The following is an 18,883-nucleotide window of genomic DNA, read 5'->3' as shown; positions in this document are numbered from 1 at the left end:
TTAGATCTGGTCCTGTGTAACGAGACAGGATTAATTAAAAATGTCCTAGTAAAGGATCCCCTTGGAATGAGTGGCCATAACATGGTTGAATTCCATATTCAATTAGAGGGTGAGAAGGTTGGATCTCAAACAAGCGTGCTAAGCTTGAATAAAGGAGACTATGAAGGTATGAGAGCGGAATTGAGTAGAGTGAATTGGGAAAATAGATTAAAGGGTAAGACGATACATGATCAGTGGTGTACATTTAAGGAGTTATTTTACAACTTCCAAAAAATATATATTCCACTGAGAAGAAAAGGGTGTAAAAGAAAAGACAGCCATCCGTGGCTAAGTAAAGAAATTAAGGATAGTATTCGACTAAAAACAAGGGCATATAAGGTACCCAAATCTAGTGGGAGGATAGAAGATTGGGAAGTCTTTAAAAGACAGCAAAAAATAACTAAAAGATTGATTAAGAAAGGGAAGATAGATTATGAAAGTAAATTAGCAAAAAATATAAAAACAGATAGTAAGAGTTTTTATAGTTATATAAAAAGAAAAAGGGTGGCTAAAGTGAATGTTGGTCCCTTAGAGGATGAGACCGGGAAATTAATGGTGGGAAATATGGAGATGGCAAAAACACTGAATGAATATTTTACATCAGTCGTTACAGTAGAAGACACTAAGAATATCCCAACACTGGACAAACAGGGGGCTAAAGGGGGGGAGGAGCTAAACACGATCAAAATCACTAAGGAAGTGGTACTCGGTAAAATAATGGGACTCAAGGCGGATAAATCACCTGGACCTGATGGCTTACATCCTAGGGTCTTGAGGGAAGTGGCGGTAGGGATTGTGGATGCATTGGTAATAATTTTCCAAAACTCCCTGGACTCGGCAATGGTCCTGGCAGACTGGAAAACTGCTAATGTAACACTCTTATTTAAAAAGGGCAGTAGACAGAAGGCTGGAAACTATAGACCAGTTAGCCTAACATCTGTGGTAGGTAAAATTTTGGAGTCCATTATTAAGGAGACAGTAACAGGACATTTGGATAAACATAATTTAATAGGACAAAGTCAGCATGGTTTTATGAAGGGGAAGTCATGTTTGACAAATTTGCTGGAGTTCTTTGAGGAAGTAACATATAGGGTGGATAAAGGGGAACCAGTGGACGTAGTGTATTTAGACTTCCAAAAGGCATTTGACAAGGTGCCACACAAAAGATTATTGCTTAAGATAAAAAATCACGGGATTGGGGGTAATATTCTGGCATGGATAGAGGATTGGCTATCTAACAGAAGGTAGAGAGTTGGGATAAATGGTTCATTCTCAGACTGGCAATCAGTAACTAGTGGTGTTCCGCAGGGGTCAGTGCTGGGTCCCCAACTCTTTACAATCTATATTAACGATTTGGAGGAGGGGACCGAGTGTAACATATCAAAGTTTGCAGATGATACTAAGATGGGGGGGAAAGTAGTGAGTGAGGAAGACATAAAAAACCTTCAAGGGGACATAGACAGGCTAAGTAAGTGGGCAGAGATTTGGCAGATGGAATACAATACTGGAAAGTGTGAGGTTATGCACTTTGGCAGGAAAAATCGTAGCGCAAGTTATTATCTTAATGGCAAGAAACTGGAAAGTACTGAAGTACAGAGGGACCTGGGGGTCCTGGTGCACGAAACTCAAAAGGTTAGTATGCAAGTGCAGCAAGTGATTAAGAAGGACAATGGAATGTTGGCTTTCATTGCTAGGGGGATAGAATATAAAAATAGGGAGGTATTGCTTCAGTTGTACAAGGTATTGGTGAGACCGCACCTGGAATACTGCGTACAGTTTTGGTGTCCATACTTAAGAAAAGACATACTTGCTCTCGAGTCAGTACAAAGAAGGTTCACTCGGTTAATCCCGGGGATGAGGGGATGGACATATGAGGAGAGGTTGAGTAGATTGGGACTCTACTCATTGGAGTTCAGAAGAATGAGAGTCGATCTTATTGAAACATATAAGATTGTGAAGGGGTTGGATCGGGTGGATGCAGGGAAGATGTTCCCGATGATGGGTGAAACTAGAACTAGGGGGCATAGTCTTAGAATAAGGGGCTGCTCTTTCAAAACTGAGATGAGGAGGAACTGCTTCACTCAGAGGGTGGTAGGTCCATGGAATATGCTGCCCCAAAAAGCTGTAGAAGCTACATCATTACATAAATTTAAAACAGAAATAGACAGTTTCCTAGAAGTAAAGGGAATTAAGGGTTACGGGAAGCGGGCAGGAATTTGGACATGAGTCTAGGTTCAGATTGGTCATGGCCCTGTGGGTAGCGGAGCGGGCCCAGGGGCCGTGTAGCCTGATCCTGCTCCTATTTCGTGTGTCTAATTCTGTTAGATGCAGGAGATGGTTCTGTGATAGTGGATTGGCAGTTAGGATCAGATCAGCCATGATCTTATTGAATGGTGGAGCAGGCTCGAGGGGCCAATTGGCCTACTCCTGCTCCTATTTCTTATGTTCTTATGTTCTTATCAGGTGTATTCCCCAGACGTTCACTTTCAACTAAACTTTGAGGTAGCCAAATCCAAAAGACGCTTAATTGGGTCTAAAGGTCTAGACTATCTCTCCCTAAAGGAAAGGAACAACCTGAAGATGTTACCATCCTCCAGATAGCACTTTTAATAAGTTTAGCTAGATTGTAATGTTCCGGATATTATGAGGGTCCGGAAAACTCCCCCAGAATTCTGCAACTTCACACCAAAGAACGTACAGAGATTAAGTTCACGAGTTTGATACAGAAGTACTATGTGAGACAATTCTAAAACTATAGATTTATTAAAGAACCAACATGTAATTTACAGTTGGTGATTGAATCGCAACATTAACAGTTCCAAATACAAAAAGCTTACAATTCTATTATCAGTGATCCTTATTCTCAAATCCTACCTTCGCTAGTTTTACAGTTCTTAGTTTATTCCAGGATATCCACCAAAATCAAATACAATACAATACCTTGATCCCCGAGATACAAAGAGTTGAAGACTTACACAGCTTGCCTCTGAAGCCTGAGAATCGCTTTGTCCCTTTACAGCCAATCTATCATCCCATTTGAAAGTTCAATTTTTATACCCTTTCTCAGTGGTATTTCCTTTGAGGTTTTCTGCTGATGTAAGCTAATTATCTCTATTCATTTTTCTGCTGACCCCTGCTATTTTTACAGTTAGATCAGCTTGTAGCATTAAGAATTATGTCTCTACCCTTAGGTGTTTGAAGCCTATCATAAAAAAGTGTGGAGCAGGTGCATCTATTTGATGTCATTCTTACCAAAGTCTTCTATGCAATTCTTAAGTCACCTCAGCTGGTTGCAACACAGACTCGTGTCTCCTGTGTTTCATTTGATGTCATTTTTATGAAGGCATATGTTTCTTCTTTTATGTGTTTCTTTCCAAAGTGTTGGTTTAAGACATCTTAACAGGGTATACCATTGTGTTCTTTCCAAAGCTTCAGACTACCAGGAACCTCCAGTTTCAATAAGGTTATTGATTCAGTGTCAACAACTTATCTTATCTCAATAGCCTGTATGCTGTTTACAGCTTCTCCATTATTAGGTTTTTAGATTTTCAAGCCCAGTTTGTCATGTTTTAATAAAGTCAGGATTATTTTATAGAATGGTGTATTTTTCTAAATAGGTATATTGCTTATTCCTTCACAGTGTCTGTCTTCATGGAAGATGCAAAAAACCTCTGGGAAATAATGGAGAACCAAGGGTCTAACGAGAATGTGGAACTGAAAGAAGTTAGTGTTAGTAAATAATAGTACTGGAAAAATGAATGGGACTGAAAGCCAATAAATCCCCATGACCTGATGGTGTACATCCTAGGGGTTTAAAAGAGGTGGCTATAGAGATAATGGATGCATTAGTTGTCATCTTCCAAATTCCATCGATTCTAGAATGGTTCCCGCAGATTGGAAGGTAGCAAATGTAACCCCACTACTTAAGAAAGGAGGGAGAGAAAACGGGGAACTACAGACCAGTTAGTCTGACATCAGTAGTAGGGAAAATGCTAGAATCTATTATTAAGGACGTGGTAACAGGGCACTTAGAAAATAATAATAGGATTGGGCAGAGTCAACACGGATTTATGAAAGGGAAATTGTGTTTGACAAATCAGTTAGAGTTTTTTGAGGTTGTAACTAGCAGAATATTTAAGGGGGAACCAGTGGATGTGGTGTATTTGGATGTTCAGAAGGCATTCGATAAGATGTCACACAAGAGGTTGTTAAACAAAATTAGGGCTCATGGGATTGGGGGTAATATACTAGCATGGATTGAGGATTGGTTAACGGACAGAAAACAGAGAGTAGGAATAAACGGGTCATTTTTGGGTTGGCAGGCTGTACCTAGTGGGGTACCGCAAGGATCAGTGTTTGGGCCTCAGCTATTCACAATCAATATCAATGATTTGGATGAGGGGACCAAATGTAATATATCCAAATTTGCTGATGATACAAAGCTAGGTGGGAATGTAAGTTGTGAGGAGGATGCAAAGAGGCTTCAAGGGGATATAGACAGGCTAAGTGAGTGGGCAAGAACATGGCAAATGGAATATAATGTGGAGAAATGTGAAGTTATCCATTTTGGTAGGAAAAATAAAAAAGCAGATTATTTTTTAAATGGAGATTGGGAAATGTTGGTGTTCAGAGGGACCTGGGTGTCCTTGTACACAAATCACTGAAAGTTAGCATGCAGGTACAGCAATTAGGAAAGTAAATGGTATGTTGGCCTTTATTACAAGAGGATTTGAGTATAAGAGTAAAGACGTCTTACTGCAATTATATAGGGCCCTGGTGAGACCACACCTGGAGTATTGTGTACAGTTTTGGTCTCCTTATCTAAGGAAGGATATACCTGCCATAGAGGGAGTGCAAGGAGGCGCTCAAGTGTGTCTGACGGTGACTGCTTTCCAATCGTCCGTCTGGGAAATCATGTCTCTGGGGCAACATGAACAGCTTCAAGAGCTCAACATATGGGGAAAGTGTAGTCATGAACCGCTGTCCTCAATCTGTGCCACTGTATACTGGAGCACCAATAAATAGCTGATTCCAAAAACAAAATTGAAGGGTTTTAGTGCAACTGGGAAAATTATAGCATTGTATTCTGCACAAATCAAAGGTTGCCATTGGAACTTTAGACACGCATTGTGAGTCATTGACATATCTACCTCACTACTGCTGTTATTTCAAGCTGTACTACACATCAACAGGAGTCCAGTGACATCATCCAAAACTGAAGAGGCCCGGAGGAAATCTTTATTCGGAGATCCCTGCACTATTTCAGTGTGCCGGGACCTCACATTAAAATCAGGCTGTTTTGTTTGCTGAATTGATAGAAGTGTCAGCTTGAGCTCTTAAATAACAAACAAGAAAATGACTATGCACGGTGACAGTCTGCAGTGTTAACTAATCACCATCCTCAGCCAATATATATATATCTTTGTTTCAGACTAACCATCGTTTGATAAGCATCAGCTTTTATTTTCCTCATTTGCATTTACAAACACATTCCACTGTGCTGTGTTGCACAATAAACTATTACTTTAATATGTTTGTTTGTAAATCAGCTTTTACTGATTGTCTTGTTGTATTTTAAACTCACTACTTGAGGAGGAAGGTGTATCCATTTAAAGGGAGCCATGTTCATTTCAAATGTCTCGTCTAAAGTACCTTGCATTGACACAGAAGTATCAATGCATGAAAAATGCCCACCGACCAATATAGCTTAAACACAAATGCTATTTGCTAAATCAAGAATCAGATGTACACAGCATTAAATCTGACATCTCTGCAATGAATGTGCATTATAAATTAAATGGGAAGTGCTGCTATGGTTGGTAGCACTCTCACCTCTTGAGTCAGAAGGCTGTGGGTTCAAGCCACACTCCAGAGCCTGGAGCAGAAGATCCAGACTGGCACTCCAGTGGCGTGCTAAGGGAGTGCTGCACTGTCGCAGGTGCCATCCTTCGGATGAGACGTTAAACCGAGGCCCTGTCTGCTCTCAGTTGGCGTAAAAGATCCTGTGCACTATTTCAAAGAAGAGCAGGGGAGTTATCCCCGGAGTCTTGGCCAATATTTATCCCTCAACCAACATCACTAAAACCGATTATCTGGTCATTATCACATTGCTGTTTGTGGGAGCTTGCTGTGCACAAATTGGCTGCCACATTTCCTACATTACAACAGTGACTCTACTTCAAAAGTACTTCATTGGCTGTAAAGCGCTATGGGATGTCATGAAAGGCGCTATATAAATGCAAGTCTTTCTTTCTAATCAGATTACAGCATGAATGCCCTTCTTAAGAGTGCAGAGTAGTTCATCAATTCAACAACTGATTCATCAGGTGTGATTTCAAACAGTGTTTCTATTTAAAGGAACACCACCATTCTGTTGGACATATTCTAATAGCTAAGCCCTAAAGTCAGTGATGTTGGCTGTCAGTTTAACGCAGGGAGTAAATAATATTGAGGTGTGAACTTTGAAATGAGTTTCCATCGACCTGCCGCCCTTGGTTTTTACTCAAAGTTATAATATTAGTTCAGAAAACAAGTGACATTACAGCGGCCCATATTGCAAATGCTACAAACCTGGTCAAATTCCCTTTTAAGTGTAAATCACTTTCCAGCCTCCCACAATTTAGTTGATACAAGAATGAAGTTTATGTAGCATGCAGAAGAATTCCTCAGTAGTATGAGTGTTATCTGACTTATGATATATTCAAAATAACATGGATATCAATTTGCACCTGTGGTTCCTTCCTCATCTGATCTGTGCCATCAGTCGAGGTGTAGTCCTTCACCACAGCCTCCTCAGGATTCTCCTGCACCTTCTAATGGTCATTGAGAAGAACTGGCAGAGGCTGGGAGCAGGTCACACACCTGCCGTCTTGTACAGGATGCCACGTGTTTAGTGGGAAAAGAATAACTTGGCTGGCACCTTGTCATCCTTTATATATTGTCCATGCTTTCAATAATATTCTTTCATCGCCAAGAAATGGTGCTGAATACGACACACTGCCGAGAACTCAAACATTCTTTCAAAACGACGTCAATTATGTTGGTTGTTTGTAAACATGATTTGTTTGTTTGATGGTGCTGAACACATCAGCTGCTCGTGCCTTTTACTTCTTCCAAACCCTGCGTATTGGAAGTCCACTGTTTTACTCCAGCTTCTGTTGCTGTTTCAGGTGAGCCATCCTCTTCATCTACAGTGAAAAAGGCTGCGGAATCAATATAAGCTTGGGGCAAAAAGAGAGGTGGAGAATGAAACATACATGAGTGAGATAAAGAGAATGGAGATCGGAGAAGATAAATTGACTGAGGTAAAGGGAGATGGGGAGCAGTCTGACTGAGAGATAAGGAAGATGGCAGAGAGACTGACAGAGGGCTCGGGCAAATTAAAGAAATGGACTAGGTAAAGGGGAAGAGGAACTAAGGATGGTACTCCAGATCATTGCAGAAGACCAACAAGTATTGAAATTCATAGCAAATCCCAACATTGAATGCTGCTTTTTAAACAGTTAGCAAAAATTTAATGACCCTGTCATACAGGATTAAGACCTGTGATTCTGAATGTGAGGTCTAACCCAGAACTGATCACTGATAAATTCTGCCACCCATTACCTCTCAGCCAATCTGCTTTATACATATTTCTTTGATGTCAAGGAAAACAGAACATTTCATGCCAACTTATTGTCTGACCCCACATCAATTAGGTTTCTTCTTGCTTAAGTTTAAACATGGAAGAGTCTGTAACCTGCAACTGACCTACCAAGTACCAAGATGAGTTGCAGGAGGAACTTTCAGAAAGGGGAGTAATGTACAAATATACTAAAAATAAATGAATGGTCGGGGTGAATTACGGGGTTCTGACTTGTTTTTTGCACTCCTACAAACCAATAGTATCTGTGGAATTTCTCTCATGCTCATTTGAAGATAGGAATTATATTTGCTGTTCGCCAGTCCTCTGTTACTATTCCATTTTCTATTGAATGTTCATATACAGATACTGGTGCCTCTGATGTCTCCTCCCTAGTTTCTTTGAGTATCTGCAGGTACAATCCATCTGGACCTGTGACGTCGTCTTCCTCAAGTTTGTCTAGTATCTCCTTTCTTTCTATCCTAACTACTGTACCAGCCCTCTTTCACTTCTTCTGCTGTTGTCATTTCCTCTTTGTTGGTCTCTTCAGTGAAAACTGAGTCAAAGTATCTATTCAGTATCCTTATCATTCATCTCCTGCGAGTTTATTTTACTCATCCTTTAGTGGCCCTGTCTCCATCTTAATTCTCACTTCACACTTTCAATAATAATTGTTTGGTTTGCAATTGTAATGACTAAAACATTGCTGAAAAATACGTGATCATTTGATCATACTTATTTTTTTAAGACCTAACCCGGTAAAGAAAAGCCAAGTTATTCTTTTCCCACTAAACACATGGCATCCTGTACAATACATTTGGTGAGTTGGTATTTTTCTAACAAAAGTAGAGAGTGTCCCACTAAAAGAACCAGACCTGGAGACTTGGCCACACTAACGTGAGTTTTCAAACTAAAGTGCACTCCTGATACATAAAAGTTTTTTTTTGTGTTAAGACATCTAATTACCCAACAATTCAAATTAAGCAACGTAACAACGAAGAGGAAATTGCAAGCTAAAAAAATTTGAATTATTTGATCATTTTAATTAAGAAACATTGAATTCCGAGAAGTAGACTGTACAAATAATAAATTTAAAGATAAATCTCAGGGTTGGGTGAGTTTATTAATACAGGTCCTGACAAACAGCAAGTCTGTCTGAGGAATGGTTGATATTTCAATTTGACACCATTAAAGAACCATTGGTGTTTCAATTGTACAGCTTGTTACTCTGTGTTCTATTAAAATCTTGCGTAAGGTATATACTTCCTCTCCAAAAATCTTAGTTCTTGTCATCACAGCTTTTTTCACTCTTTTGTGTCAACATTTCCCTGTTTATATTTAACATTGAATTCCCGTTAATATCACAATTCCTCACAATCCTGCCTTTGCCCACTAGGTGGCTCTACATTAAATGTCTCGACTCTCAATTGCAACTGCACTTGGGTGACTTTGTCGTCTTCTTCGTAGGCAATCCCTCGGATGACTTGCTTCCACACTAAAAATGAGTTCTCAGGTGACTGATGAGTCCAATGCGGGACCTACAGTCTCTGTCACAGGTGGGGCAGATGGTGGTTGAAGGGGCGGGTGGGTGGGGTGCTTGGGTTGACGTGCGCTCCTTCCGCTGTTTGCACTTGGCTTCCGCTTGCTCCCGGCAAAGAGACTCGAGGTGTTCGGCGCCTTCCCGGATGCTTCTCCTCCACTTTGTGCCGTCTTGGGTCAGGGATTCCCAGGTGTCGGTGGCTTTGTATTTAATTCACAAAATCACAAGATAATTACAAGTGAGGAAGGCCATTTGGCCCATCTTAATTCTTCTAGCCAGAGAGATCTTAATCCCCCCACCCCACCTTAGCATCTAATTGTTTCTTAAATGACTCCAGGGCTATCGCTTTCACTGCTCTATCGAGAAGCTTATTTCACATACTGATCAATCTCTGTGTGAAGAAGAATTTCCTGATATCTGTCCTAAAAGTACCCTTCTGTAGTTTGAACCTGTGTAGCCCAGTTCTTGTCTGGGTTTATTATTTTTTTTAAGATACCTTTAACAACCTTTCAGATGCCCCCTTTTGATGCTGAAAAGTCCAATTTCCTCCAGTCTTTTCTCACACCTCAGACCTGACCCTGAGGATTAGTCTCCGAACGTTGCACTGCCTCCAATGATTTCCTCCAGTCTTTTCTCACACCTCCGACCTGACCCTGAGGATTAGTCTCCGAACGTTGCACTGGCTCCAATACTTGAATGTCACTCTTGCTTTTTGATGACCCAAACTGGTGACAATTTTCAAGGTGTAGTCTGGCCAGAGCATTATAAAGTTTGATCACCCCCTCCCTCTGACTTACATTATACTGTAATTCTACATCCTTTTGATTGCTGTTCTGCATTGGTTCGGCATGTTTAGCACTCAGTCTACAGAGACTCCCAGATCTCTTTCAGCTTCATCCTTAGCTATTTCAACAGCATTTATGAATACACACCTCAGCTATTTAATTTCTTCCTATGTGTAGTCCTTTACGTTTATCTGAATAAAGTTTCATCTGCCATTGTTTTGCCCACTTACATATCTTATCCAACTCATTCTGTAATTTCTCAGCTGTCTCTTCTGATTTCACTGTCCTTCCGAGTTTAGTACCATCTGTAAATTTGACCACTTTGACTTTCTGAATCAATGGAATTCGCGTAAATTATAAACAGTAGTGGTCCTCGGCCTGAGACACCCTACTCAGTACTGAATCGCAATCTGACATAACTCCTCTAATGAATAGTCATAGTTTCCCATCCTTCAAACAGTTTCTTATCCATTCTCAGGGCTTAATTTGTGTGGAACTTTGTCAAAAGCCTTTTTGCAAGTCGAGCTGCACCATGTCATTGGGCTTCCCACATCCCACTTGGGTTGTCACTTTCTCAAAGGAGTTGAGGATTTTGGTTAGGCTTTCAGAATCCATCCCGGCAGCTTTTAACTGGGTTATTGCTGTACAGATGTTCTTCGTGTTTACTCCTGATAAATGATTCCATTATTTTACCTGGAATGGAAGTAAGGCTAAGGGTCTGTAGTCGCCTATGTTTGTTTGTTACCCATTTTGAATAATGGGCACCACATTGACCGGTTTCAAATCTTTTAGTACCTTTCCAGTGCAGAATGACTCCCAATGAATGTCACTCTCACAAATTTCCAATCTCTTTCTCCCAAATCAGTTGTCACCTTATTTTCTGGTTCCAAATATTAATATCTTCACTTTATATATTATTTTTCAATATTTTTAAACTGGAGTCATACCTGAGGCAAAGAAAGATCGTTTTGGTGTTAGAAGTCAGAAATCACAGCCCCTGGAGATCACTGCAGGAGTTCCTCAGGGAAATATCCTCAGCCCAACCGTCTTCAGCTGCTTCATCAATGACCTTCCTTCTGTCAGAAGGTCAGGAATGGGGCTGTTGGCTGATTATACCACAGTATTCAGCTCTATTCACAACTCCTCTGATAATGAAGCAGTACATAACTAACCTACAACAAGATCTGGATAACATCCAGACTTGGCCTGATAAGTGGCAGGCAACATTTGCACCACCTAAGTGTCAGGTAAGGCCCATCTTGAGCAACCTCCTCTTGACCGTCAAAGGCACTGTCATTGGTGAGTCTTCTACCATCACATCATGGCGGCCACCACTGACCATCCATATTAACACTGTGGCTACAAGACAAGGACAGAACCCGGGTACACTGTGACACATGGCTCACCTCCTGACCCCCTCAAAGTCTCCCCTCCATCTACAAGGCTGAAGTTAGGAGTTTAATGGAATACTCACCTGGATGGGTGCAGCTGGAACAAAACTCAAGAAGCTCGACACCATCCAGGATGGAGCAGTTCGCTTGAATGGTGCTCCCAACACTGGACTCAATATCCACCCCTCCAACACTGGTACACTGTGGCTGCAGTAGACATGTTCTACAGGATGCACTGCAGTAACTAACCAAGGTTACTTCAACATGACTTTCCCCTTCTGTGATTTCTACCACCAAGAACAACAAAAATGGCAATGTTGTGGGGACACCATCACCTTCAAGTTTCCCTTCAAGTCACACACCATCCTTATTTGGACATATCTCACAATTCATTCATCTCTGGGTCAGAATCTTGGAATTCCCTACCTAACACAATGATGGGAGTAACATTACCAGAAGGACTGCAGTGGTTCAAGGTGAAGGCCTACCGCCATCTTGTTAGGGTAACTAGGGATGGGCAATAAATCCAGCATCACCCACATCCTGAGAACAATTTTTTTTAAATGTCCTAATGTGAACATGAACCCACGACCTTCCAACTCAGATATGAGTTCTACCAGTATAAAAGGCCATCCATAGTTGCTAGCTGCTAGGGTAAAGGTAAAATATAATTTAAAAGAGGTCACTAGCTAGATTAGCAGGAATTGCTCTGATTGCTGTGATTAACACCATAAATGCGTTCAAAAAGGTGCAACTACACATAGCGGTGAGGGCAATTCTTCCCCTAGTTAGGAAGCTGAATTACCACCAACCAGTAGACAGTGTGAGAAGAGGGGGAGAGAAATTAGTTTTAATAACCAACATTATTTAAAATTTCAAAAAAAATCTTTTATTTCCAAAAATCATGATTATACACAACTTAGCAATTTCACAGAAATCATTAACCCCTTCATCCCAGCATCAATAAAGACAATACTACACTGTACAGGTACAGTTAAAAACAAATAAATTCTACAGTAATACAAAGGGCTTTGATTGAAAGCATCCTGATACCAGTAATGGTTCTTCCAGGCTTCCTAGATAATTTAAGTACCCAAAATGTGTTTGTAAAGTACTTAATTTTCTCACATCTACATTCATAGAAAAATAAATTCTGATGAGTTTTGTGAGCTATATTTAAGACTCATAATTGAGGTACATGGCTACAAACACAGTGCAGCAAAAATGCCCCTGTATCCTGCAGACTCAATCAAGTATAAATACAGGTGCACAGTTAATTTGCATCCAAAGTATCAAGTTACTTTTGTACAGAAAAGAAAAAAGGAGACACAAGATATTTTGTGCACTATCACAGTCTGCACCAAACTATAGCATCAACTCAGCAAATTATTCTGTCTGAAATAGGTTTAGAATTGTACTTCACAAATAAACCTGAGGAAAAGTGAAAAAGTTATCCCGAGGCTGCAACACTTGATTCCACAGTCCTATGTCAAAAAAAACAACTGAATTAACTCCCTTCATTGCAGTTTATGTACATTTACTTCAAGATGTTCCTGCATCTAAAATGAGGCTAAAACACAGCTGTGTAACTTAGTTGTCAAACACAACCATGCCAAGAAACTATAAGGCATCAATGTAGTCCTACTGCTAGCACCATGCAATCAAAAGGTATACTGATTTCACTAAATATATATGTGGGTGCAGACTCTTCAAAAGGTGTTAAAAATGGAAACAGTAACAATATTTATGTTGGGAATAAGCACAAAGAAAAATCATATACCCAACCGTACCAACTGAATTGGTAATAAAACTGATCGAGAAGGATGAATCTTCTCTTGTTTATTTTAAGTATTTCCAAGAGCATTAAAAAGTTAAAAATTTGACTGTTAAACCTTCCCTCCCCAAAATTAGATGGTCACAAATAGGGAAAATTTAGCTCATCCTAGAACCTTGGTGCACAACATTTTAATCCATTCCATTGAAAGGCGTAGCTTCCATAGTGTTAGCAAGTTATTCATCTCTGATAATAAAACTGATGGCTCGGATAGGCTCATGAGGTATTTCAGGTGAGCCAAAATCAAACTGTGCAGCCATTTAACCTAAGATTTGAGCACAGCACAATCCCAAAAAATGTTGCCATTGTTTTTAGTCTAACACGGCTTCACATATCCTCCTTACGGAAAAATCACAGCCTATTTTTGCTTTATTGTACCATAGCATAACTCTAGTTTTAGACCCTAACATATTGGGATCATTGCATTTCTTTGAATAAAAAAATATAAAACATTTTGTTAGGAATTTTTCACCACTTACAAACTTAAGTATTGAGAGAGGTTCTTTATAACATTTTTCCTAGGTTGAAGATCACAAAACCATTGCTTAGTAGCCTGAGTAATTGGAGCAGCATTCCATTGTCTTCAGATACATTTACACAGGGGACTGTACTCCATTTGTTTTTGGATAGGGTCATTCAATCCTATGACTGGATAAAGTGCATGCGAGCCAGGACTTCCTACAGTCACTGTTATGTCACTTTTACTTGTTTCCTATTCCACATTCCACGTTTGGAGTGGTAGTAATGAAAGAAGTTCCTCATATATAACCGCTCCACTTCCAACCCAGCCTGGAAAATCCTATGAATAATAAAAGGTAAACAACATCGCATTAAACTTGCAAAAATCACAAAGTCTGATGTTTTGGTTTTGGTGAGTGCAGAGATTTTATTGTTGAAGTAGTGTTTGCAAGCATGGCAAATAGTTAGAAAATAATCCAAACAATAGCAAGAGCAAATCCCCTGCCCAGTTTGATGAAATTTCATTCGGAATTCAATTTACTGACAACACATCACTTCTTGCAGATATGCACAGCCCATTCAGAGTGTGCCCATTTCTGAAAGGCAATAATAAAAGCTGGCTGAAATCTAACAAAATGTTTTTAAATTGGCAAAACAAGTTGGTGTTCATTAAAAGAGAGATAATGCCAAAAAAAAAACCATTCTCCCTTGCCCTCTCTCTGATATCCAGTGGGGACTAGGGAAAGAAGGGATTCAATATTTTGCAAAAAATAGTGCATTTCTTCTTGATGGGACTAAAGGTAAAAGTTATAGCTTTCCTCGATGGCTTAGTGAGTAAATTTCTAATGTGGAGTTCAGCCACACAGATCAGGCGGGTCCCAGGCTTGATCCCTGATCTTTGAGGTAGCCAGTTTGAGCTGGGACCATTTTGTTATTTGCATTCCTGGATCTGGGAGGAAAAACATAGCCAGGCTCTCTACTCCTGATCAGTATCCAATGGGCACTGCTGAAAATGTGCATGTCTGGACATTGTAGAAGAGTAACGTCAAGATTGGCCAAGATGGCTCCCACACAACGTTCCCTCTAATTTTTATTTGCACTGAGCGGGCCACGAACTCCTGAGCGTGAGTTTTTCTGTCCACGGGCAAATTTATACAACAACAACAACAATTTCAACAACAACAACTTTCATTTACCTGAGCCAAATGAAATGATTCTGCATCAGTGACTTCTCTTGTTACGTGTTTAGTAATCGGAACAGCCTCTTAAAGCTTGGTTTTGTTACACACATAATGCGTCTCCCTCACTAAAAAACAGTTGATTCTAACTTGAAGTCAAAATTGATACAGATCTCGTACACCTTTAGCCGCACGTATGCCTTCCTTGCTCTTATCTGCATTAACAGAAAGGAGATAGCAGAAGCCATTTTTCTGAACAAGCAAGGTCACTGTGAAGCAATCGGCAGCTCTACTTGTTAAGAAAGGACAGTGGGAATAGAATACCACACAGTTCTTCAAGTTAGATTCAAGTTTAGTAACAATTTTTGAGATTTATGAGAAACGCTGCCTTTTGGTTTCAGGATTGGTTTAGAATGCATTCTGTGCAATAGGTAGCTGCAAATCAGTTTTACTATTTTAAAAACGTGTTTCCCCAAGAAGATTTGGCACGCACTCGGTTTTTAAATGTACAATTTTGTTTTATTTACCGTGTTTGGCTTTTAAGCAAATCTTTCAACTCCCCCACTTTTTTTTTTGGCTAAAAAAGGAAATCGATTGAAAGGGGTGAAGCGTTTTAAGTGCAGGTTGGGGAGAGTTGAAGTTGTCGTGCGCTTAACCCGAGCAGGACAGCCAAGGGTCGGGTCTGGGATTGTTTAAACCATATCCTAGCAACCGCGCACACCCTGAGCAAGCTCGTGACTGCTAGGGAAGGATTCAAAGACAATCACAGACATTGCTGCATGCTGCCACTCTGCCCTGATACAACGGTCACTCAAGTCTCTGGCTCAATCCTCTCTAAATTGCACCACAAAGTAACATATTGAATAATAGAATAGTACAGCACAGAAGGAGGCCATTCGGCCCTTCAAGTCTGCGCCGACTCTTTCAAAAAGCAATCTAGTTAATCCCACTCCCCCGCTATTTCCCATATCCCTGCAATTTTTTCTCTTTCAAGTATTTATCTAATTCCCTAATTCTTAAAATTAGAGCTAGGCCATTTAGGAGGGAAATCAGGAAGAACTTTTCCACACAAAGGGTAGTGAAAATCTGGAATTCTTTGCTCCAGAAGGCTGTGGATGCTGGGTCAATGGGAGCTTTCAAGACTGAGGTTGATAGATTTTTGTTAGCTAAGGGTATCAAGGGATATGGAGCTAAGGAGATGAGGCATGGAACAGCCATGATCTAACTGAATGACGGAGCAGGCTCAAGGGGCTGAACAGCCTACCCCTGTTCCTATGTTCCTAATATTTGCAGCAAATGATAGACCATTGAACTAGTCCCTGGTTAAAATACACATTTGGTACTTGCACACTACAAAACTTCAGAACGCTGATGAAAGGACTCGCCTGAAACATTAACCTGTCTTTTTCTTTCAGACACTGATGTGGTTTTCCAATTTCGGTTTTCCAATTTCCAACTTTTGAGTTTGTTTTTATTCTCTCTCATCAATATTTTGTTATTGTGGAGGAACAGGACAGCACAGTGCAGGTGAGGCCAAGCTGGGATTCACGGCAGCGAGGCTGGGAACTTAAGAGGTAAAGTACCGAGAGGAACAAAATTTTAAAATTCAGACGAGGAAAAGCGTGGGTTACTGTAGTGATGGCAAACCAACCGCAGTGATTAAGCGCAGAGGGATTTTCAACAGAATGGATGTGCAAGGGATGAGGGGAGGGGTCAGGTGAGGGAAAATTTAGAAGTCTAAAGAGAAAGGTCAGGAAGGGACAGAGAGTTTAATGGTAGCCGTGCAGCAGAGAATAAGGTCAAAGCAGGGAATAACGGTAAAAAATTTAAATGAAAGGCTTTTTATCTGAATGCACGAAGCATTCGTAACAAGATAGACGAACTAGTGGCACAAATAGAGATAAATGGGTTTGATCTTATAGCCAATTCAGAGACATGGTTGCAAGGTGGCCAAGGTTGGGAACTAAATGTTCCAGGGTACTCGACGTTTTGAAAAGACAGGCAGAATGGAAAAGGAGGGGGAGTAGCCCTGATGATAAAGGATGACATAAGGACAGTAGCGAGAAAGGATCTCGGCTCAGAAGATCAGGAAGTAGAATCAGTATGGGTGGAGGTAAGGAAAACACTGGTAGGAGTAGTATATAGGCCCCCTAACAGTAGCTATACCGTTGGACAGAATATTAATCAAGAAATAGTAGAAGCTTGCAACAAAGGCAATGCAATAATCTTGGGGAACTTTAATCTTCATATAGACTGGACAAATCAAATTGGCAAAGGTAGTCTGGAGATCGAGTTCACGGAATGCATTCGGGACAGCTTCCTAGAACAATATGTCATGGAACCAACCAGACAACAGGCTATTTTCGATCTTGTATTGTGTAATGAGACAGGGTTAATTAGCAATCTCATAGTAAAGGATCCTCTGGGGCACAGTGATCATAATATGATAAAATTAACGTGAAATTCTGAGAGTGACTTGCCTAAGTCCGAAACTAGAGTCTTAAACTTAAATAAAGACAATTACATAGGTATGAGGGGCGAATTGGCTAAGGTAGATTGGAAAAATAGATTAAAAGGTATAAGCAGCGGTTAGCATTTAAAGAAATATTTCATAATTCTCAACAAAAATACATTCCATTGAGAAACAAAAAACTCCACGGGAAAAGTGATCCAACCGTGGCTAACTAAAAAACTTAAGGAAAGCATTAGATTGAAAGAAGAAGTTTATAATGTTGCAAAGAATAATAGTAAACCTGAGGATTGGGAGAGTTTCAGAAACCAGCAAAGGTTGACCAAAAATTGATAAAAAGGGAAAAAATAGAATGAGAGAAAGCTAGCAAGAAATATAAAAGCAGAAATATAAAAGCAGATTGTAAGAGTTTCTACAAGCATGTAAAAAGGAAAAGAGTAGCAAAAGTAAACGTTGGTCCCTTAGAGGCTGAGACAGGAGAAATTATTATGGGGAATAAAGAAATGGCAGAAATGTTAAACAAATATTTTGTATCTGCCTTCACAGTAGAAGACACAAAAAGCATACCAAAAATGGTGGGGAACCAAGTGTCTAATGAGGGTGAGGAACTTAACATAATTAATATGAGGAGAAAAAGCACTAGAGAAACTAATGGGTCTAAAAGCCAACAAATCCCTTGGACCAGACGGCTTACATCCTAGGGTTCTAAAAGAGGTGGCTGAAGAGATAGTGGATGCATTGGTTTTGATCTTCCAAAATTCCCTAGATTCTGGAATGGTCCCAGCGGATTCGAAGGTCGCAAATGTAACACCGGTATTCAAGAAAGGAGGGAGAGAAAAATACAGGGAACTACAGGCCAGTTAGCCTGACATCAGTCGTTGGGAAAATGTTGGAATCCATTGTTAAGGAAGTGGTATCAAGTCACTTAGAAAATCATAACATGATTAGGCAGAATCAACATGGTTTTATGAAAGGGAAATTGTGTTTAACAAATTTATTAGAGTTTTTTGAGGATGTAACTAGCAGGGTAGATAAAGGGGAACCAGTGGATGTAGTATATTTGGATTTCCAAAAGGCATTCGATAAGATGCCACATAAAAGGTTATTATACAAGATTAGGGCTCATGGGGTTGGGGGGTAATATAGTAGCATGGATAGAGGATTGGTTAACAGACAGAAAACAGAGAGTAAGGATAAACGGATCTTTTTCAGGTTGGCAGGCTGTAACTAGTGGGGTGTCGCAAGGATCAGTGTTGGGGCCTCAGCTATTTACAATCTATATTAATGAACCAAATGAAGGGACCGAGTGTAATTTATCCAAGTTTGCTGACGATACAAAGCTAGGTGGGACAGCAAACTGTGAGGAGAACACAAAGAGTCGGCAAAGAGATAGAGATAGACTAAGTGAGTGGGCAGTAAAGTGGCAGATGGAGTATAGTGTAGGGAAATGTGAGGTTATTCACTTTGGTAGGAAGAATAGAAAAACAATATTTTTTTTAATGGTGAGAAACTTTCAAATGTTGGTGTGCAGAGAGATTTGGGTGTCTTCGTGCAAGAAACACAGAA

At 40.1% G+C, this 18,883-nt stretch overlaps 1 protein-coding gene across 3 annotated transcripts in view; it reads right to left on the bottom strand.

Moving 5' to 3' along the window:
• Window positions 1-12,245: 12,245 nt before the first annotated feature.
• The window catches only part of b4galnt3b (beta-1,4-N-acetyl-galactosaminyl transferase 3b), a 192,976-nt gene continuing 186,338 nt past the window's right edge, over window positions 12,246-18,883 (bottom strand). For all 3 annotated transcript variants that reach the window (XM_086009008.1, XM_086009009.1, XM_086009010.1), the window contains one exon: window positions 12,246-14,009. In XM_086009008.1, the coding sequence (XP_085865134.1) occupies window positions 13,901-14,009 (109 nt within the window). In that variant the 3' untranslated portion in view covers window positions 12,246-13,900. The remainder of the gene's footprint in view (window positions 14,010-18,883) is intronic.

This window comes from Somniosus microcephalus, chromosome 16, assembly GCF_052327205.1.
Source record: "Somniosus microcephalus isolate GS21.2 chromosome 16, FLI_Smic_1.0, whole genome shotgun sequence".
Taxonomy (NCBI): Eukaryota; Metazoa; Chordata; class Chondrichthyes; order Squaliformes; family Somniosidae; genus Somniosus; species Somniosus microcephalus.
The sequence above is the reverse complement of the archived record's forward strand: the minus strand, read 5'-3'. Positions and strand labels throughout refer to the sequence as shown.